This window comes from Vombatus ursinus, unplaced genomic scaffold, assembly GCF_900497805.2.
Source record: "Vombatus ursinus unplaced genomic scaffold, bare-nosed wombat genome assembly UNPS02009205.1, whole genome shotgun sequence".
Taxonomy (NCBI): Eukaryota; Metazoa; Chordata; class Mammalia; order Diprotodontia; family Vombatidae; genus Vombatus; species Vombatus ursinus.
This window is the reverse complement of record NW_020948983.1, coordinates 3,390,669-3,413,908: the sequence shown is the minus strand read 5'-3', so window position 1 is coordinate 3,413,908 and position 23,240 is coordinate 3,390,669. Positions and strand designations below refer to the sequence as shown.

General features: G+C 37.3%; 1 protein-coding gene across 2 annotated transcripts in view; it reads right to left on the bottom strand.

Moving 5' to 3' along the window:
* Positions 1-23,240, bottom strand: part of SHTN1 (shootin 1) — a 117,995-nt gene that overhangs the window by 7,898 nt on the left and 86,857 nt on the right. The window contains exons 14-16 of one of the 2 annotated variants that reach the window (XM_027851679.1): positions 21,977-22,030; positions 16,663-16,783; positions 10,988-11,180 (exon numbers count right to left, since the gene is read on the bottom strand). In XM_027851679.1, coding sequence (XP_027707480.1) covers positions 10,988-11,180; positions 16,663-16,783; positions 21,977-22,030 — 368 coding nt within the window. The remainder of the gene's footprint in view (positions 1-10,987; positions 11,181-16,662; positions 16,784-21,976; positions 22,031-23,240) is intronic. The other variant, XM_027851680.1, reaches the window with a different exon arrangement.

Here is a 23,240-nt window from a genome sequence, read left to right as displayed (position 1 = left end):
TACTTTCCCGAGGTTTAAAAAAAAAAAAAGAAAAAAAAAAAAGAATGAGAGCCTAGAAGCCCTCTTACATATTTTTCTCTGGTCCTTTACCCAGTTACTACAGTAGTCAGACAGCAATGCCATGGTGGCAGAGATGGCTGTATTGTCTCTTTTAGAAATCCTGCTTTTGTGGGGCCTTCTAATACACAATTTCTCCCTGTGCTAAAATGTGACAGAAAAAGTTCCAAATAAAAGATAAAACTTTCTGCATTTCTGCTGACATGCTGCCATTTTCAAGTGTCCTGAGGAATGAGCAAAAACTGAGTCTGTTTCTGTGATTTTTCTAAACCCTGTTTTAGTTGAAAAGTAAAATTCGATTCTGCATTTTGGGCCTCTTTTTGTCTTCTGGGGGACAGCAGGAAGGCTATGTTCTTTAACTCGGACAAAAACAGCTCAGCCGATAAATGGAATAGTGGCCAGAAGTCAACATTTTACTCTATATACCACATAAAAGTTTCATTTGTGTTTGACCTGGTGATTAGTCTTGGGAGAGCTCCTTTTTATAACACATATGTGCCTAAAACACAAGGATGCCACAACTGTTTCTCTTAATCGAATAAATATGTTGATAAACTTCACAACTTCAAAATCTTTTTAAACTGCACAGGTTTCATAATACGCAGTGACCCAGCTAGTAATGCCTACTGCCAATTTTTTCCTTCTTAAAATAAGAAACACTTTTCAGATGGTGTCACAATTCAGCTGAACATAAAAACTTGGAGCTCTTAAAATACAGCCGAGCATGATTAATCATACTCTCCAGCAAAGTCAGTGCTGCTAATTGTTAGCTATCATTGATTTCATTTTAGCTTTATATCTTTAGTGCAAAGAGTGGGCGCTTAATCAATGTGTGCCGGGCTGGGCTGACTTTTAGTTGTGGCAAAGATGCTGAAATCTGTATGATCTTGACTTCTGCCTGTTTGTAATACCCTCAGAAATGAGACAAAGAAAAGTATGGGTCTGAGATTGTCCCTTCACCCACCAAAAGCTTGAAAAATCTGAGAAGTCCCTTTAGCCCTCGCACCCTTACAACACTACTGAACCATACTTTGGCGTGTCATCACATCGAAAGTCTGATCATCTAAGCATTGCTTAAAAACAGGGACTTTAAAGGAATAGTCTCCCATATCCCTTATGTGGTATAGTCTACATATCAAACATATATTTGCCCCCCCCAAAAGGCCATCTTCTTCAAAATGCTTACTTTTATTCTAAGCTCCCAAAACAATTTGATTCTATGATAACAACTTTTTAGATTTATGGCAATTTATTAGCATTTTTAAGTCTGCCCAAATGTTATACCTTATCATCAAATTAAATAAATAAAAATTTAAAAACTGCTTACTACTGTGAACCTAAAATTACATATTGGTTTTAGGGAACTACATTTTTTTGTTGGTCATTTATTTATTTGCTTGTTCATTTGTTTGTCTGTTTAGGACTAGACTTGTGATTTCATTAGTGAAAAATTCCTCATTCCCATCATGGACATCCCCTCTACCAATGCAGATCTGCATTTGCTCTGCAACTCACGATAACCTTAGATTTGCCTCCCTATTTTTAGAAATTAAATTTGTTTCCTCTATGCTAAATGTATCTAGAAGTGCGCACTGAGGTCTTGCAGAGACTGCTGAAAACTAATGAAAAAAATACCACAGCCAAAGCAAATACCTTAGCATTTATCTTTATGCTCGATTCTCTATGTACAAAGAAGTAAGATATTCTATGCTAAGTCCCTGGCAGTTACCAATGCTTTCAATCAGAAGTGAATATTATGCAGAACAAAATTAATTTGTTGAGGTATTTACATTTTTGGAATAACCAAAGAGCATTTTAACCGACAGTTTTACACTGAGTAAAATATGTCTTTGATGACTGGTGGGAAGGTGCTGTTAAGCTGTAATTCAGAACACTTGTACAACTATTAACTAAACAGTCTATCTAGGAGTACATAAGAGAGTTCCTTAACAAACAAATAAGCAGAACAAGTGCATGTGTGTGTGTGAGAGAGTTTGAGTGTGTGAGTGTGTGTGTGTGTCACTGTGTGTGTGCATGCACTCACCAGCGCATTGGAGGGCCAGGGGTGGAAAGGGGGAGGTGAGAAATCGTGGAATTGGGGGGAGGGGAGGAAAGAGAATCTCAACTTCCAGGACATCCAGTTGTTCTCCTAATTTTGTTGTTAAAGCTTAATTGCCCATGGACAAGCTGCACATGGAAAACCTTTGTAGTAGCATCTTGCTGAGGCAGAGCTGTTTCCTGCAGCGTGAGTAGACAATTCAGTGGTACTAAGATTACAGCAGAGAGGAGAGCAAATCCTTTAATTGTACCAGATCATCAGATTAGGCTGTACCTTCTCTGCAGCTCATTCTGCTAACCAAGTAGTCCAGTGCCCAGAAGCCAATGTTTACTAAGTGCAAAGAAGGTGAACACACAAAAAAAAGAAAGAGGAGGAAGACTAGGCCTTGGTCTCATGGTGGGAGCAGCAGTGTGAAAACACACCTTTTTTTTTTTTTATGTAAGTGTGCACCATAGGGGCCAGGAGGACCTCTTGGGTTTCCTGCTGAACAAAACATTACCTAGAGCCTTCTTAAGGAATAGTTGTGTGTCCATCCAAATTAAATTCCAGCTGAGATAAACATTTGGGGAAATAATTATATACCAAGTTTCCCTAAAACAGAGCTCAGACCCTTAATTTCTATTTGGTGGTTTTAATCAGGTTTGGCAACTGCAAGTGAATGATTCGGTCATTTTCAACAACATTTTTCTAAATTAATATCACACGGGAAGTTATAAATTGTGAAAAAGGCTAAAAGTCAAATGACTTAATAATCCTTTTTGTTACAAATATAAAAGTTAATCGAGTTCATTTTTTGGTTAATAGTGAAGTTTTACTTGCCAACACATCCAAAATTGTTTTTTTATTCACTATTCTTTGGTCTTTGAATAGTGGTCCAAATGAGATGATCTCAGAAAAATATATAGGATATAGAGGACATAAAGTAAAATATCTACAGAGATACTATCAATCAGAAATATAACTTGAAATAAAAAATGGTTACGCTCTATATGAATTTTTAAAAATGAAAATCAAAGTCCTATAGTTATAATACTGGATTTTTTTTATCCTTCTGGACAGGATATCATCCTCTCAAACCCCTTCCCCTCACTACCTCCCTACAAGCACAAAAACTTGGTAACTGTTTATCTGACTAATTAAAGGAGATGTGTATCTACTGGAAAAGCTTATATCTGCAGATCTGTGGGTCTCAGGACAACCTCGAAAAGTTCCCCTGCATCTGTGGCTTAAGCCTCTGTTCACCAAAGTAGGCTACAACTTCGCTGGTTTTGGTAGACAAGAATTGAATTGGGCAGCAACTTATAGTCATACAGCCCTTTATTACAAAAAACTTTATAAATATTTTCTCATATAACCTTCATAGCAATGCTATGAGGTATCGAATACAAGTACTCTCTCCATTTTACAGATTAGGAAATTGAGGACCAGAGAGGCTAAACTACTTGCCTAAGATCACACAGCCAGTTTATGGCAGTGCAAGGACTTGAACCCAGGTCTTCTGACTCCAACTTCAGTGTTCTTTCCACCATATAAGACTACTATTATTCTCTGATAATCAGTCAGAATACAGTTAAACCTGAGTTGCATTTCCCAGTTATTGATGAAAAAACCAAACAAATCAATAATCTATGAGCTTTAATGCCTCACTAAGTTTTATGTGATATTAATCTTCCTGAAACAGATTAATAGGAAAAGTAAATACTGATGCTCCAATTTCAATACAGTAAATAGCCTGACCTGACCATGTCTAAATGATATTACCCACAGAAAAGGCAAAAAATTTCCCATTCATCACCTACACGACTATAAGATTTATGTACTTTGAAAGTGTAATTTTCTGTTGTTTAATGTTGACCAAAAAACATGCTCTGGTGCTTTTAGAGATAGGCTATCCTTTTTATTTGTTTGTTCATACATTCATTCATTTAGTTTGGACCTATGACGTCAATGGAGTAACTCCTGTGAAGGGCCTTCCCTCCACTAACATAACCTGTACCTGATCTGCAACTTTTGGTCTTTGAGAACAGGGGAGCGGTGGCATGTCAAGCATGGAGACTTGCCTGTAGCCACATAACTACTATGTATCAGAAATGCAACTTGAACTCAGGTATTCTTTACTCCAAGGTTTTGTCTCTGAAAGTGCTTGGGGAAATAAGGATCCCCTTGAAATCCCTGTCTCAGATGCCTGCTTTCCAGAAGCCTCTCTGGCTAAGTCCTTGGTGATCCTACAATGAAAAACTAGGTTGGGAGTGTTTACCTCCCCCCAGGAAATGGTGTCCAACAGACATAAACAGTATTCTTCTGATGACTTATCTTAGACCTGGCAAGAGCAAGGAAAATGTACTTCCCTTCCTTTTTTGCCAAGTGGGGATGCTATAATGTGGAACACCACACACACTTTTGGACCAGATGGATAGGAAGGAAGAAAGGCAGGAGGGAGGACGGAAGGAAGGAAAGAAAGAAAGAAGGGAGGAGGGAAGAAGGGAAATAAGGAAGAAAGAAAGGAAGGAAAAAGGGAAATAGCCTTGGCCCACAAGGTAGAGACATTCTGGAGTTACCCCTGGGAACACACTGGTCATTAAGCAGCATAACCCTGGGAAAGCAGGGCTCCCTTCCATGGAACAGCCTCCAGAAGCTTATGTTGCCACCATCACCAACACAAGCAAATGAAAATTAATCTTTGTCTTTACAAAAATAAATGAAAACTTTTTTTTATCTACTATGCCACAGTGCCTCTCAGAAAACCACATAAACACTACACAATCAAAACAATATTCAAAACAGTCAAAAGGTAAAAAATTTAAATAGTTCCTTGAAGGAACATAGGTAACTCTCAATTGTTTGTAATAAAGGGAATGGGAAGCACAGACAGCCCACAGTGGTCGACAATTAAAATCAACAAGCTTTTTCCCTTTGGTTTTGTGAGTATAAACTCACTAATTTCAAATCTGTAATGATTCAAACAGAGGCTTGACCTTTATAGTATCAGCAGAAATAAAAAAGCTTCTAGGTAATCACCAATATGAACAGGAGGACAATTTCAAGAAATGTTAACTGTCTATCCAGGAAGACTGAAGGCAGTAGGGCACAGTGGAAAGGGGAGTGGATTTGGAGTCAAACAGACCTCAGTTCAAATCCTGGCTCTGACACGTCTACATATGTAAATAGGCAAGTCACTTAATCTTTCAGGGGGTTGGTTTCCTCATCTGTGAAAAGAGCAGGTTGGATCAGGTAACTTGAAAGGTGCCTTCCACGTTTAAATGCACGATCCTGTGATTATGCTACATTCTTACTCCAGCTTGAGAATATTTTACATACTTGAAATTGATCACAACTGGATTTCTATCCAATTATTTTATGACAGACTTTTTACTAACCCATTCTGGCCTTTTCTCAAGTAGTCTGAATTCCCGAGGTTTTAGAGTGATAAGTAATTTGGTTTTGCTTTGTTTCCCTAGCAAGTTTACCTTCTAATTATATTTGTTCTAGGCCAGTTACAGAGAAGGAAAGAAAGAGAAGAGGAAACCCAGGAGTGTGGTTAGGAATTGACTGATCTGGATTAAAAATCAGGCCCTCCCCACCCCCTCACCTACGAACAAAACTGGGCAACGGCTACAAAGTCATTCGGATGGAGAACTCAGAGGTCAGAAGGAAGCAGATAGTTGTAAACCATCCCACAGAGTTCTCTTTCAGTGTTTATTAAGTTATTCCTGTTCATCTCTGGGGAGAAACCTGTTTCAGTATCCCCTATCCTTTAATCAGCTTGTTCTTTCTATAAATCTAATTTCATTCACTCCTGGTACAATTTAACCACATTTCTCCCTTTTATGTCCCTTGTGATGATGGGAGGGAAAAATCAAAATTATCACTGTGTATTTTTATGCCAGTATAAGGGATAAGACACTATATGTATTAGGAGCAAATGATACAATGCAATGTGGGAACCCTTTAAAAAAAAACCAAAACAAATATGAAGTGATACACAAACAAAACCTCTGGAGCTTTCTAAGTATTTGTGAGTGGCTGTTGACATAAATACTAACACCACTTTTAAAACAACACACTGGAGTATGACTGGCCTTTTATTTCCTTTCTTCACTCCAAAAACTTTTGTCTTTTTTGTTATCAAGTGCCTAATTTGTCTTCTCCATCTATTTAAATCCTAATAGTGCTATCTCTTGATCCCCAAGTGTCTAAAACAACCCCATTCAAAAAAATGGTTTATCCAGTTTGTTTCCTTTTTACCCTCTCCTGTTTATATCTCAAATTGTCCCCACATGCTAATTACAAACTCCTCTGATTTAATCATGAAAACCGGACCTCTAGAGTAAGCATCACTGCATTAGCTTAGTCTTAGTTATTACATATTTTGGAAAGTAATAAAATGACATTTCTTATTTTCTAAGTTCTTATAATTTAAACTTTTCCCTAACATGGACTGGTCTTCCCTAATTCCCTCAAATAGTTTGAAGTAATTAATTTTAATGTAGCTGTTCTAAATTTATAAAATTCATCTGTCTTTATCATATGATTACAATGAAACGGCACCATACTTAAAAGAATATTCATAAAGTCCTTGAAAATGGTGATCTTCTTTATGTTGTTCATATATATTATAATGTTCATATGCTTTCACTAGAAGAAAAAAAAAATCTCATAGAAATAATTGTAATGCTTGATGGATGAGATAATAAGTAATGTAAACATTTTGTAAAAAGTATTAAAATAGTCTTGGTCCCTTACACATGGTTGTACTTGTTTTGACAAAATGGTCACAATGGTGCTAACTTTAATTCAGTCTTGCAAGGAAATCATGAAAATATATCATCTCATCTCAAATGCTTTGCAAAGACTTGCACGTTATAGTGGTGGTGACAGCAGCAGCAGCTGTAACAACAAGAAGTTTAAAATTTGCCAGGTGCTTTACAGATGATACCTCATCTGATCCTCACAACAATCCTATGAGATTAGGTGTTATATTATCCCCATTTCAGGGATGAAGAAACTGAGGCTGATGGGTTAAATGACTTGCCCAGGGCCATACCATTAGGAAGTATCTGAGGCCTGACTTGAACTCAGATTTCCCTGATTCCAACCCTGTGCCATTTAGCTGTCTCAGAAGAAGGATGAACTAAATGATTAACTAACGGCAGCATATTTTTAAATTTATATTTTATTGTTTACAAACAATTCCCTTCACAACAATCCTATGAAATGGGTTCTGCAACTATCATCACCCTAGTTTACAGATGAGAAAACTGAAGCTCAAAGAAATGATTTGTCCTTAGTTGCACAGCTACTTAAGGGACAGAGCTGTGATCTGAACCCAGGTCTTCAGACTTTCAAGTATAATGCACTTTCCACCATACTAGGCTGATCCTACAATTTTAATAACAATAATATGATAGTAATAAAAATCATACTAGCTCATATTCATATAGTGCTCTTAGGTTTACAAAGTATTTTACAAATATTATGTCATCTGATTCTCACAACAACCCTGGGAGATAGGTGCTATGTTATGCCCACTTTACAGATGAGGAAACTGAGACTAAGAGAAGTTAAGGGACTTGCTGAGGGTCACACAGGCCGGATGTGAACTCTTAATAGATAAGCCGCTCAATGCTGGGTTCATTCAGCGCTGCAAAGCTGAACGTTTTTAATGTTACTGACTGACAGCCGCGTGAAAAGGATGGCAAACTCTCTGTCCCAGGATCAGATTCGGGGCAGCAAATCTTGATCCTATTATTGTAAAGGCCGGCAGAAGCAGCTCTAGGGATTCAGATGAAATTGTACCAAGGGAAGGGCATCACCAGCAAGTCTTCATCAATAATTCCTTAAAATAAGCTTCTTGTTTCTGCTAATGCGGTTGTGTCTCTTTCTCTCTCTTTTTTTTTTTAGCAAAGTAGCATGTGGGGAAGAGGAATCCAACAACTTCATATTGGAATCCATTTGGATTCCACTGGATCCACGGGATGGATATATTCCACGGAATCCACTGCATCCATTTAATCAAGGCCCTTATGACTCAATAATTATAAGAAGCAGTCTACATTCAGACTTCCAAGTATAATATTCTTTCCACTGTATTAGGCTGATTCTATGATTTTAATAACAACAGTAATATGATAGTAATAAAAATCATATTAGCTATTAACAAAGGCTGATGATAATAACATGGCAAATAACAATAACTTACAATAACTATTCTTTAAAAATGTTTCCCAAGTGTACTTTTTTCATAACAACTGTATGAGTTAGGTAGTTCAACTGTTATTATGCCCATTTTATAGCTGGGAAAACTGAGGTTCAGGGAAGTACACAGGACCTGAAGTAAGTCTGACCCCAAGTCTGCTGGCCTGAAAGGCTCTTACCATGCTGACTCTCCCACCAACACAGCTGTGGGGTTCTCTATACTATCCAGAATTGCTACTACCAACATTCAAAATGAAGCAGATGGTCTATAGATGATGTAAGTAAACTTTAATAATTTCCTTTTTTATCTTAGAAGCATGACCTAAAATACTCTGTCAATTAAGCGTTATGCTGCTAGGCAATAGAAACATCTTAATTTGGAGCCAAGAAACAAAGATGGAGAGATTTAAGAGTTGTAATGGAACTCAGAGACAGTTTAGTTCAAGCCTTCCTTTTATAAAAGAGGATGGTGAGTACCACAGAGTCTGTGACTTGTTCAAGGTCACACAGAAAGAGAAGAGGCAGAGTAAGAATTCACACTCAGGTCCTCCTCAGATTCTAATTTAAGAACAAGATCCCCCAGGCATACAACTTAAAAAAGAGACCAGAATGTCTAGTGGTTAAACCAGAATTTGTGAAGTACCACTAATAAATAAACACAGAATTCATGAAGTACTACTAATAAATAAATAAACACTGTGTAGTTTCACCTTTGGGTCTTACATGTCACTGTTAGGTTAAACTTCATTTAGATGCTAAGGGACCAGACTGTGCACAAATGGATGAGCTCTGCCTGTTGGGGAAGTGAATAATTACCATGTTAAAAAAAAAAAAATCCCTGGACTTGTTTAAGTAGAGTAACTGTACTTAAGAAATGGGTTTTTCAGGAAGGTGCAGTTATTCATTAATTGACTGTCAATATGAAAAATACATGCTATTTAGTCATTTCAGCTAAAGAATGTCAAGAACTAAATAATCAAGCATTAGGTTACAAAGTTGAAAAGTTAACACAGCAATACACAGTGTTTATACTAGTGCTTTAAGTAGGTAAATTAAATTGAAATGTGTCTCTTAGGCAGTCATTGAACAGGCAGGATGAGAAATAAATTGAGCTTCACATATGCCTTTAAAACGTCTAACAACTGTGTCTGTCAACACACGGATCCTTTTCACTGTCAATTCACCACACATTCTGCAGACCGTGGGCCTGCAATTATTTCATTTCCTTTCTTGGAAATGTAATTTCCACTTACTTTTGTTGAATAAAAGGCAGACAAAAGGTGGAAGGAGTTGCTGTATTTTCTGATTAAGATTATCTGTGTAATATGGTAGAGGGAAAAAAAAATCTATACACACACACTGAAGCATTTCTCAGAAACTAACTTGTCTCAACCCAGTGGCTTTTGTGTCTAGATATCGGTTCCAATGCAGCCAGATTGTTGATGCCAAATTAGGTGTTAAACAAATTTAAACAGAAAGATGAAGGTTGAGTATGGATCATCTTTCTGTCTAAATGATTCCAGTCAAAAGGATGGGAAACATTCCTGGAGGGGAAAAAAAATGTGCTTTTGGAAACACAATTAAATTAGCTAAAACTGTAAGTCAGCAAAGGTCTTTCATTCTGAAAAAGGGTGGGGGGAGGAGACAGGGAGGTAGAGAAAAGTTAACAACACCAATAAGAGAATGTAGCAGTGGGAAAAAAAATACCACTTGGCAAAAATAGATCCAAATTGAATTTCCAGTTCATTTGTCCAGGATTCACCCTTTGAACTAAGAAAGACAGCACGAGGTACAAAAAGAGGGTCCTTTCTCTCCTGGTGGAACAGGAAATCAGAGGTTTAATTAACCATGATTACAATATTCTGCTGATCTGATTTGTCTCACCTACTTCCTTTTCTTTAAGTGACAAGCCAGATGACATCCTGGCAAGAGAACTGAAGCAAAACTGTAGACTAATTTCGAAAAGAGGCTGGCATTGTTAGAAAACAAAATGATCCTCTACCGGATCTGTTGGAAACATAGACTTCTGTAGCAGGATTAACTCCCTGAAGCTGACAGTGGCACTTTGAAGATCCAGGTCTGTTGAACCACATCTCTTTACCTAACCTATTTTCTCTTTTGGGATAGCTCAGTGTTCTCTGCTGGTAAATCTTCTCCAAGGGTTGGAAAATGAAGATGTGAAAATAGACATTTTAAAACAGATCTCTTGGACATCTATCTAGTGTTTTCTTGAGTTGGTCAGGCACCAACTTAAGATGGGTGAATTAAATATATAAATCTTGAAAAAAATGATTAAATCCCCTTAGATGGGAAATGTAACCTAAGACAAGCTAAGTTGTTTCTTCACCCAGGATTTTTAAGGTCAAACTTTTATCTGGAAGAAACTGGCTACGATTCAATTTAAGGAAAGGAATTCACCTGGAAGAAGTACTTTCCATCAGCCCTGAATGACATCATTCCTCGAAGGGACTCAACAAAGCAATTCTTGTCTATCATTGGAACATGACTCTTTGAATGAAGAAAGAGGAGATGCTAAAGGAAGTAACTGTATAATTTCAAGGACGTATTGACTATCTAGAGTACTTTCCAGAAAGGAAAAAAAACACAAACAAGAGTAATAAATCAGTAATCACAAATTCTGCTACATACTACAGAAGAAAGAGCATCATTACTTACTGAAGTGTAACCTTGGGACTTGTGCTTCCTTCCAGTTTATGAGGCCCTCCACCTGGCTCAGGTGTTTTGGGGGCCGGGCTGTTGAATTCTGCCTCCAGAGTTTTCTTGTTCAATGCAGTTTTTGTTACACTGGATACAGAACCCAACACTGGCATGGATTTGGACTCTGAAGTGGCTAATATCCCCGTTGGACCTTAAAACCAAACACATACCTACAGTTTAACAATCGTGGGTTATGCTTTCCGCATAGGGTATTGAAAAACAGATTAGCTGAAAATGCCTAGGGCTGGTCAAATAGGTTTGCTGTATATAGAACAGCTGAAATCTCAAGGACATTCTGAAAAAAACATTCCTATTGGAAATGTGCTCTCCTTCTATGGTTCTGTTGCTTTCAAAGTGGTGCTGAGGGACCAAATCCAGGATTTCTGTATTGTCCTTTGAAAGTTCACCTGGGCATTTCCCTGAGCACTCTGTGAGTTTACTAACAGCCTTCCTTGAAGCAACCCTATATCCTTCAAAAAGCTGATTCTTCACATAACACAGCTCCTCATTTTTAATGGAAAAGGGAAAAAACTTCAAAAGGTTCTTTTAAATGGCTCATAAGGCTTCTCTAATATAAAACAACTTTTAGAAAACATTTCCATTTTCAATGTGAATGAGAAGTAAGTGGATTTGTTTCCTCTTTACAAGGAGACAGTGGGTGAAGAAATTAAGGGATAAATAAAGAGGTTTAGACTTTTTTGATCTCTAGCAAGGTATCCAAAAACTACAGAATAGGATTTAGTTTAGTTGGCTACTATAATCATTATTGCATGCATTATTATTAATATTTATTAAGCATCAACATGGGGCGTTTCTAGCCTTATGTTAAAGGATGCTATCTAGCCAATTTTCCTCACAGTAGAATTTTATAGCCTTTGCTTGTTTTTGTCCCTGAAAACTTATAAAATCCCTGGATAGGCCAGATCCACATCACAAGAATATGGGCAAGCACCAGCCTTTGTAGAAAGCATGGCCCTTTCTTCTTTATCTTAAAGAGAGGGTAGGAATGAATTAGGTGAGGTAATTAAGTATCCTGATTTCCCTTTGCCCTTCAGGTTGTGGGCATGAAAATAAAGAGATGGTATTAAGGTCAATAAAAGAGTGAATATAGCTAGAAGGAGACTGCCTTAAGCCATCTAATCTGCATTTCTCTTTCCCCATTTCTGAATACACTAGTTCCTGTTGCTCATTCCCGTAACTGAAGCCTTATAAAGGAGGAGGGGGAGTAGGCGAGCCCTTGCTTTTCCTACATCTAAAAAGAAATAAAAAAAATACATAATGGGTAAGTTGGACTTTTCTTCATCCTTATAAGCTTCCCAATGTTTTTTGAGAGGCACTTGCTGCTCTCTGAAAGACCAATTTTGTAGACCAAATTACTAGGTAAAATGTGGGAATGACAATTAGAGCCATATGAAGTGTTTTAAAGGAAAATACATTTTAACAGACCACTGGAGGAGACCAGCTGCAACTTAGGATTTGGGTCCTACTAGCCTCAACCCTGCTCCCAGCTGCCCTAACTGTGTATTTCTTATTATAATCCTCCTGTTTTCTGCCCGTCACCTTACACTTGAATACATCTTTACCTTTCCATAAGCTTTTGTGTGCGGAATAACACACTGTACATAGTGATATCCACTTCCTTCTCACTACAGACAAACACACCTGTCAGGATATAATCTCAGTAAGTTCCTCCAATTGCTTCTAGGGGATGGAGGGAGTTCAAAGAGTCCTTTTTCTTCTAATTCTCACCATGCCTGTAAATTTGCTCCTGACATCCTCTACACAATTAAAAGCAGGTTTCATAGGATACAGAGCTGACTGGGACCTAAGAGATGACCCAGTCCAATCTCCTCATATAATGGAGGAGAAAACAGGAATCCAGAGAGGGCAATTGACTTGTGCAAGGTTACAAAGGTAATAAGTAATAGTGCTGGAATATGGACCGAGGTCTTTTGATGCCAAGTCTGGCATTAAAGCCACTGTACAATGCAGTCTCTTATTCTTTCCACTGCATTTGTATCTCCTCATTAGCACACTGGAAAACTTTTCATTTCTACTGAAAAAAACAACTTTCTGAGAAGCATTTTAAATGCAATGTTTGTCTTTCTGATACCTCTTCAATGGTTGCTTTTAAAAAGTCATCATCTTGCCGAAATAGCAACATGGAAGAGGCAAGAAACCCAGTTAAAAGCTAACAATCTTGCTAACAGCTTATATGAGTGATAGTCACACTCAGAAACAGGAATCTAGTTTTACTTCATTCAGGTTTCAAACATACTCTGAGGAAGGGTGTAACTGTTAAGATTTTGGAATTCAAAAGTTCAAGGAGTATTCAGTTAGTATAGCGGGTTGGAGGCAGTGGAGCAAAACTGACTTTGAAAGTATAACAGTAAGTTAGGCAAAATCCAAGGTGAAAATCTCAACAGTAAAGGGTAGAGATAGAGAGCTCAACAAACTTCTACATTAGCCAGCAGAAGAGGCACAGATGTGCTTTTTCCCCAAAGTACAAGGTACTTTTTCAGTGACTGATCAAACATCAAAATATTAAGTGTTTCCCTACGTTTAAACTCCATTAACTTAGTTTCTTTTAGGGAAATCATCAACAGCAGTAAAACTGGTAAAGAAACCCAATGGGAATAACTGCTATCATGAGAGAAATAGGTTTCTTTCCCTCTCTGATCATCCCCTCCTTCTGGAAACTCTTCTTTGGGTTTTTCTCCTCCTATCTGTCTGACTACTCCTCAGTTTCCTTTTTACTCCTTACTCATCATCCATTTCACTGTGCCCCATCCTCCACTCAGCTGTCAAAGTAATCTTCCTACAACGCAGATCTGACCACATCAGCCCCTATTCAATAAACTCCAGTGGCTCCCTACCACCTCCAGGATGAAACAGAAAATCCTCTTTTCAGAGGATTTTTTCAAAGCCCTTCACAACCTGTCCCCCTATCTTCCTCCAATTTTCTTATACCTTACTTCCCTCTACCCCCTCTGTGGGCCAGTGACACTGGTCCCTTAGCTGTTCATCTCCAGATTCTAGGCATTTTCTCTGGTCTTTCCCCATATCTGGAATATTTTACCTTCTCATCTCTGCCTCCTGTCTTCCTTCAAGTCACAACTAAAATCCCATCTTCTACGAGAAGCTCTTCTTGATCCTCTTTAGTGTAAATGCCCTCTCTCTACTGATTCCCTCTAATTTATCCTGCATAGATCTTGTTGATACAGAGCTGTTTGCATGTTGTGTCCCTCCCCCTGCCCCCCATCCCTGCCTCGAGCTCTTTGAGAGCAGGAACTGTCTTCTGCTTTTCTTTGCATTCCCAGGGCTTAACACAGTGCCTTGCACATCACAGGCACTTAATAAATACTTATTGATTTATCTCACTCCCCCTAATAGTAGGTGTTTCCCAAGGTTCTCTCCTAGGCTCTCTTTTCCTCTGCCCCTACACTCCATCTTTTGGTAAACTCATGAGCAACCATAAGTTGGACTATCATCTCTAAGGCAGCTAAATTACAGATTTCTATATTCTGTTCCAGCCTCTCCCCTAAGCTTCAGCCTATTGGACGTTTCAAGCTGGATGTCTCAGAGGGAACTCAAGCTCAGCTTGTCCCAATTGAACTTATTATATTTCCCCTTAAACCCTCCTCCCTTTCGAACTTCCCTATTTCTGTCAAAGATGCCACCATCCTTACTGTAACCTTAGCATAACTCTCTACTCCTCACTCTCCCTCACCCCACATATCCAGTCAGTTACCAAATATTGTCACTTCCACCTTAAAAACATCTCGTGCACCTGAGCCCTCCTCTGCAGTGATCTGACCATGTGACTACTCTATTTATGCTTTTGAAGCCCTACATAACCTGGTCTCACCCTATCTTTCTAATCTCAATGGACATGACTTCCCCTCCTACTCGGTACAATCCAGACAAATTGGCCTTCTCTCTGGGTCTTACTACATATGACCACCTATCTTTGTACTGGCTATCTGTCACACCTGGAATATAGTCCCTCCTTAATTGTGTCTCACAGAAACCCTCTCTTCCTTCAAGAAGCAGCTGAAGCACTATCTGTCACATGAAGCCTTTCTTGATCACCCCAACTTCTAAGTGTCCTCCTTCCCAAAATACCTTGTATTTAACTACTTTGCATTGTATTTACTTCATATATTTATATATGTACTATATATATTTATGTATGTACTTGTTATCCTCACCATTAGAATGTCAGCTCCTAGGAACGCAGCTATTGTTTCATTGGTTCTACCTGTATCCCCAATGCTTGGCTTAGTGCTTAACACATAACAGGTATTTAATACTTATTGATTGATTTCCTATTCTTTTAGAATTTTATTACTATAACTTTTATGCCAAAATAAAAGATATACAACTAGTTGTATACCCTCCTCCTTTTTATGGAAAAAAAATTAGTTTGTTTTTTTTTTAAAGAGAGAATTATATTGCAGTTTGACTTGCTTAGAATGAATCATCTGTTTGATCAAACCATTATGTTCAAATGGAAGATGACCTCTAATAGAGATGCCATAGAGGGTTTTCAGGCTTAAGATAATGGTTGGACCAGATGGTCACTTAAGTTCCTTGCAACTCTGACATTCTAGAATTGTAACTAGAATAATTTTGGATTAGATAAAAGCTTAAATTCTCAACATAATCTGGTTACTTTAATTTTTGCTTTCTCAAATGTCTCAATGCCCTGATGATTTCAACTCTCATCCTGTAGCAACTATGATTCACTGACCACTTAAAAAAATTTCAGAGAATTTGCAATAGGTGATGGTTAATTTCTTGTGTAGCAACGACAAAAAAATCTTAAAGGCAGCTTCAAAGTCTTAAGAACTGAGGGTTTTTTTGTCTTTCATTCTATGGAATCACAAATTTTAGAGTTGGATGAGACCTTAGAAAAAGTCTATTCTAATATTCTCATTTTACAGATGAGGAAACTGAGGCTTAGAGAGATGAAGTGACTTGTTCAAAGGCATACTGTATTTCCCCTAATCAGCAAATTGGTCTAATGCCTTTAAAACATGACCTGACCTATAAAACTTTAATTTGTGTAAAATGGTTATATAATTTTTGAATATGCAAGATAGATATCCAAAGTATTTCTATATCTGGGTTTGTTGAATCATCATGTTGCAGTGAGAAATGTTTGGAATCAAATGTCCTGGGTTCAGATGAATCCTGTCCTGCTACTTACTAGTCTTGTGACATTGGGCAAAGAACATCATTTCTCTGAGTTTCTGTTCTTCGTCGGTAAAATGAAGGTAATAAAACATATATTACTAGTCAAGATTATTTTGAAGATAAACATGATAATATATGGAAAGCACCATATAAATGTGAGTCATTACCAGTAATGATATTAATCACAGAATGTTAGAGCTAGCATGGACTTTGGAGACTGTCCAATCCAATTGCCCCCTTTTGCCGAGGCAGAGAGGGAAATGACTCACTTTTCTGGGTCTTAACTTCCTCACATGTCCATCTAATACTTCTCACTCACATTAGAAAATTCATTCAATAATTAGGAAGAGATTACTTCATATTTAAAGAACTAATTTAAAGACAGATATACAGAAATTGAAGAGTAGGATTGTGAAGAATTCAAACCAGCTTACTACTGCTATCTGGCTCTGCTGTCACCTTTCTGCGCCGTAAAATTCTTTCTAACTCAGTTTCACTGTTTTCAGTATCAAGAGATTTTAAGTTTCTTGAACTAGCAGATGTGTTAAGTGTCTCCTAAAGTAAAAACAAAACAAAACAAACAAAAGATTAATGTCTTAATACAACACAGAGAAATTTATAAATTCAAACAACAAAATCATTACCAGAATTCAAATGGAATTTAGAAACAAAACATAAGTATCTGTCACAGAACCAAAAGAAAAAAAAAAGTGATGTGAATTCCGCTTAACATCGTGAGGATTTCTTTTTCCTATGATCTTTTTATGAAGTTAAAAGATGCTACTGAAGATGTGGATGGAAAGAAGACAACAACTGTATTTCTTTATGAACGACTTCCTACATGAAGTTCAATGATGGAAAAGTTCTGTACGTCAATGGTTCAATTTCTGATGTTTGTGGAGCCAATGTGGAAGAGAACAAATGTGATGAACTCACCTTGCAGAGAAGCACATCTTGACATGGCAGCCATGTGCCAAGGAACCCAAATCCTTGTGGTACTTGAAAATAAAAACTGCAGCTGATCCTTTAAACACAATGACTCTGGATTCACGGCTGCTCAAAGCAAGTGGAGTTATTGCTGAAGGAAGTCTATCACAACCTCAAACTGACTACCAGAAGAGAGGTTGCATCAAATGCACCATGATTCAGGTGAGAATTGGAAAAAGAAGCAATATAGCTCTTTGGCGGGAGCTGGGGGAGAGGGTGTTAGGGGACGAAGGAAAAGAAGAAGGTGGTCTTCATCCCATTTTTCCTAATGGAGCTGATCTAGAATATATCCAAAGACCAAAAGATTCTGGAAGAAGTAGAAGGTACAAAAGTTGTCCTTCCCACCATCAGTGTTTATTGTGGCTTCAAGGAAGACAGAGAGGACCTAGTAACTCTAAGATCCTTTGGCCCGATTCCTCTGTAGTGAGATTTCTGAATGTAGATCAATTGAAACATCCTAACAAACAGCCATTAAATACACAACCACACAACTACACACACACACACACACACACCTCCTACTGTTTTTCCTTACATTTATATGTAAGAATGTATCCCAAGATGACAAAAATCGAACCCACCAACCCATTTTATTTTTCATGTCATGCCTACTGTTTTCTACAAGTAGTTTTCCTCACCTTTGTTACAGGTAAGACTTCTAAAAGCACAATGCTGACTTGATTATAGTGAATACTAAATTTTGCATCATTTATTTACCCAAATGGTAATTCTTCATCACTTGAAATTTCTAGTGCTAAAGTTCGAATGAAGTTACTATCATCACTGGTCGATCATGACATAAGTCTAGCCTTTTCAACCTTGAATTAAGCACAAGCTATTCAACGCCCCCATTTAAAAAAAATCTTATCAAACACAAAATTGCTTATAAAATAAATGGTAAGAAATTTCAAACTGTGCAGCTATTTTGCCATTCTGGTTGGAAATTTTTTCATTGATTAAAGGGATCAGAATGCCAACCCACTGGCAAACCCAAACCAAGCTAATTAAAGAAGAGTCACGTTCTTTTTAGATGCATGATCTGCAGATGCTGACTTTGGAGATACTTAAGCAGCAGCCACTTTCTAATTTTTAAAAGAATCTTGTTTCAGGAAATACATTTATAGATATTAAGTCTATACTTACTACCAAAAAATCCAGAGGGCACATTTAGAAGAGTATCATATACACTATTTTGTGTAGGTCGAAATAATTACCATGTGCTGATTATGACAGGCAGTTTCACAGAAAAGACAATTCACTTTACTGCATATACAATGCTGTATACCTAACCCTAATGTCCTTGCTCGTAGACTTGTCTCCTGCTCCCCATCTCCACTCCCAGTTTCCGTGTACTTGTCATCTTCCTCAAATAGAATGAGAACTCCTCAAGGACAGAGATTGTTTTGCTTGTTTGTACTTGTATCCCCAGCACCTAGCACTATGGACCTAGAACATATTAAGTGATTAATAAATGCTCGTGCGCTCTCTCTCTCTCTTTCTCTCTCTCTCATACACACACACACACACACATGCATGCACGCACGCACACACGCATGCAAACAAACCTTTATGTCATTTACAAATCTGATAAGAATGCTATCTCTGACCATCCAAGTCACTGATTTTTGTCTGGATCACAGAAACATTCTCCCACATTCATTCTTTTTTAATATCTGAGTTACCCCCACAAAATTCAAGGCTTGAGAATTTTATTTCCTAGTAGACTCCAGATTTCTCAAAGCCAAGATCTCTTCCTTCATCAAAATGTCAATACATTTGGTTTAACTAAGAACACTAAAAAATAACAATACTAAATGAAAAGAGATGTCATTATATAACTCACATTTGTACTTGGGAAGCAATTAAAAAACATCAAGTTTTTTATCTGTTACTCATTTGTAATATGAGGCAATTAATAATATTAATAAATATTTGTTGACTTGACTTGAAATTGCAGACTCATAGGGCCAGTAGGGCCAATCCTTTCATCCTACAGATCATAAATTTACCCTCTGAAAATGTCATTTCTTTAACTGAAAAACCCCTTAACATCTGACAGTGTAAAGTGGCTTTCAAATGACTAAAAAAAAAATGTTTCTTGGTTTTCAAAATTCTTACAATTCAATGACAAATAAATTCAGTGACAGTAAAGGTAACTTTAAAAATTATGTGGAAATGAGCTTAGGAAAATGGTCTAAGTTCATACAGAAGCTTTAAAAAATAATTTGCTCTCTGTCCTATTTAGAATAGAGCTAGGTTCCTCAAATTCTTTCAACTATGCACCTGCCAATAATCCATGACCTGACTATGAGCAGCAGGCCTGAATGCTACCATGTTTTTCACAGCCAAGGACTCACTGCATTTCAAGACCTAGATCTCTATAGCACCATCTGATGAGCAGAACTATAGCTTTCCCTTTTGCCCTACATTGTTCACGGATGTTTATGACCATTTTGGCCCAAAAGGATAAAACACTATTGGGCTTCAATATTTACTGCTTCCCCTTTCAAGGAAATTCCATGTCTTCTGTACACTTTTTCTTCTTCAAAGGAACTTTAAAGAACTGAAAGAACATAACTACATAAAATGTGTGATTGCAAACCCCATTAGCATTAATGAGGTTGGGAGTGGGGAAAAAAAATAGTTTCTAGTCAGATTTTATGACAGCAGTCATTTAATAATAATGGAACATGGGCCTGATAACAAATAGGAGCAAAGAGTATAAAACTTGGTGAATGTAGCATTTCCTAGTGACAATGCTGGCCTGAATGTACACAGTAAGTATTCTGGGAAGGGGTTCTTTAAACTAATAAAGTGATTCACCTTCTGAAGATAAAAAAAAAATCTTCAGCCTAGATGTTGGAAGGTGGAAGAGAATGGTAGCTGGTCATAAGAGAATATTTTTGTTGGAGCAGTCTGCCTGCTCTACATCCTAATGTAGGACGTAATATCCAAAGGATCTAACATCCACAAAATTGGATGTTAGAGGACATAAAATTTATTCCACATACATTCCTACCTCAAAAAGGTACATACTTCTGAGGAAAGGCCTTAAGCATAACACCACTGATAGGAAGTTAACTCTGTTTTCCAGCATTATTGGGAAATGGGTATTAGAGATTCAAGTTGTTAGAGTTGACATATATCCCTAATAGGTATGATTGAGGTTTTTTATTTAAATGAAAATACAATAATACTTTAAAAACTACACTAAATATACTTTCATTAATCTTTGATAATTCAGATTCAGATAATTAGGATCTTATATTGTCTGACACTTATCATTAGTATCAATTATTGCTACACAATAGACAATAATGATAACATACTCCTATAGGGCTATAAGGTTTCAAAGATGCTTTCCCACAACAACCTTGTGAGATAAGTAAGAGCTGCCATTAACCCCATTTTATAGAAGAGAAAACTGAAGGTCAGAGGAGATGAAATGTAGTCTAACTTGCATAAGATCATACAATGGTCAAGTGCTAGAGAAAGGATCTGAACCTAAGTCTTCAGACTCCAAGCTCCAGCATTCTTTCCATTATGTCATACCAGAACATGTAGGAGTCCTGGCTTACAGAAAGTTCTAGTTAGTAGAACACTGAATAGAGAGTTTTCTGCATAATAGTCCTGTTAGATAACTACATTTATTCTACAACAGTTTAAATATGCTATTCTGTAGGTTGAACAAACCACCACTGTTAACCAGGGATATGCATCACTTCAGAGCTAATCCTACTCACCTAAAACTAAAGCAAATAATTGAGCTGCTTTGCGTTAAGTCTACAATTTAAAGACAGACTTAATGAAAATAATTTTGTTTACGACAATTATGTGGATGTCTGCATGAAATGCATAATTAGCACAGTAACAACAAACACAGGAGTATTTAGTCCTGCACCTCCCGCCCCCATGTTTGTTGACGTACTGTGCATAATAACTGGTATTGAGAATAGAATCCTTCGTATCCTAACCATTTTCCAAGCAATGAGTTTGCCACTGAAAACTCAATGATTGTTCAGGCTAGTGCAACAGTCATTTATAAATTCAGTGATGGCTCACACACATGCCTGAACTATAGAATGGAGAACAATGGCTAAAGATAAGGACATTGAGTAACTTAAAAATATAAAATCTTTGAATTTCCTTTAGAGGATAAATTCAATTGTTTACAAATGAATCTTTTTTTAAAATATAACTTATCATCAAAGGTTAAAAAGAAAGAATACAAATAAGAATGGGTGACAATTGCTCTATTTCTCAGGAGTTACCCTATTTCCAACAGATTTGGGGTATTCTCAAATTTCCACCTGAATGTCAGAATTTTCTTCTCATACACTAAGCAAACTACCATCTCTCTACAAAGCCCTAGCGTATTTCTGTTAATTAACAAGCATGACGATTCTAACATATGGGTCAACATTTTATCTTCAAATTGAAATTCTAGGATTAGAAGAGGAAGAATAGGAAACAATCATCTTGCTAATTTAGTGTAACAAGTATAAAAAACTGATTAGGGCTAACTCTTGAATGGAAACTATAAATGTGTTATTTGATATGTTATTAACACCTGTGAAAGAGAAAAGGAAAATAAATATGGCACAAAGCAAATAATCAGAGAAAGAAACAAGGCCTCATAAAAGGTCTCAACATACATCAAATGTAATTGTTCAGAAAAAAAAAATCAGATTTATAAAAACACTTTCCTCTAATCCCTCACTAAATGAGAATGATTGAAGATAAGCTAAGGTTTGTTCTTACCAGTATTCCTTTTAGTTCATTCACTGCACTTTCAGAGCCTTTTGAAGATTCTGGCTATAATTAAAAGGGGAAAGGGGTGGGGAGGAGACAGAAACAGCAGGTGTATTATTCTGAATTTAAAACTATTAAGCCACAGAAATATCCATTTGTCAAAAGGTGCTATGGGTTATACTGGCAAAACACATGAATTACATCATTTTGTTAGGCCCATTTTTTAGATCAAGAAAAAAATAAAATTAGAAATGTTAGTGTTTCCATGGAACAGTTAAATGGAAAACTAAAAAACAGCTATGTTCAAAGCAGTGTGAACTGCCCCCACCCAAGTCAAAGACCACCACCTCCTCTAACTTGGATATTTGCCCGAAGCACTGAGAGCCTTGACTTTGACTTGACCTTGTGACGCAGCAGTTTCTATCAGAGGTGGGACTGGAACCTATGTTTTCTTGATTCCAAAGCTGCTCTTCTCTGTCTACTACACTACACTGCCTTTCAAATACAAGATAATGGACTTAAGTACATATAATTTGGTTTTTGTATTTAATTTGATTAACATCACAGCCAAAAGGGATGTATTAAATAATAAGCTTCAAACATTTCTTTTAGGTCTTCTCAGAACTGTCCTTGGAACACCTTCTCATTTTAGCTACTTAATATTTCCTGTCAAGAAGAACGGGAAGGAGCCATATTGAACAAGAAGCAAGCGAGAGGACACAATGCCATTCTCTCTACTACTTTTGGGTCTAGCTGAACACTTTATTATTTTTTTTTTTTTGGCTAGGCAATGGGGTTAAGTGACTTGCCCAGGGTCACACAGCTAGTAAGTGTCAAGTGCCTGAGGCTGGATTTGAACTCAGGTCCTCCTGACTCCTGGCCTGGTGCTCTATCCACTGCACCACCTAGCTTCCCCTTGAATACTATTTTTAATCACAGATTGTCAGTGACTGCTGCCCCTTCGTCTCATGGGGAAGGGACAGTGGGCAGAGAGATTGAGAAACATAGAATGGGCAGCACTGGAAGGAACCTTGGAAACCTGGAACCTCTTTCCCTCTAGATTTTACAAAATGAAAACTGAAACCTTGAATAGTTGTTCAAGGTCATGTAGCTAGAAAGTCGCAGAGTGGGGACCAAAATCTAGAACTCCCAGTACTGCTCTTTCCACTTTACTAGAATGAAGGAAGAGAGAAATGTGAAGATGACTGGATCTGAAACTCTAACGAAGCTTTGGACCTTCAGCAAAATCCCTGTTAATGCTCAATTCATCCCA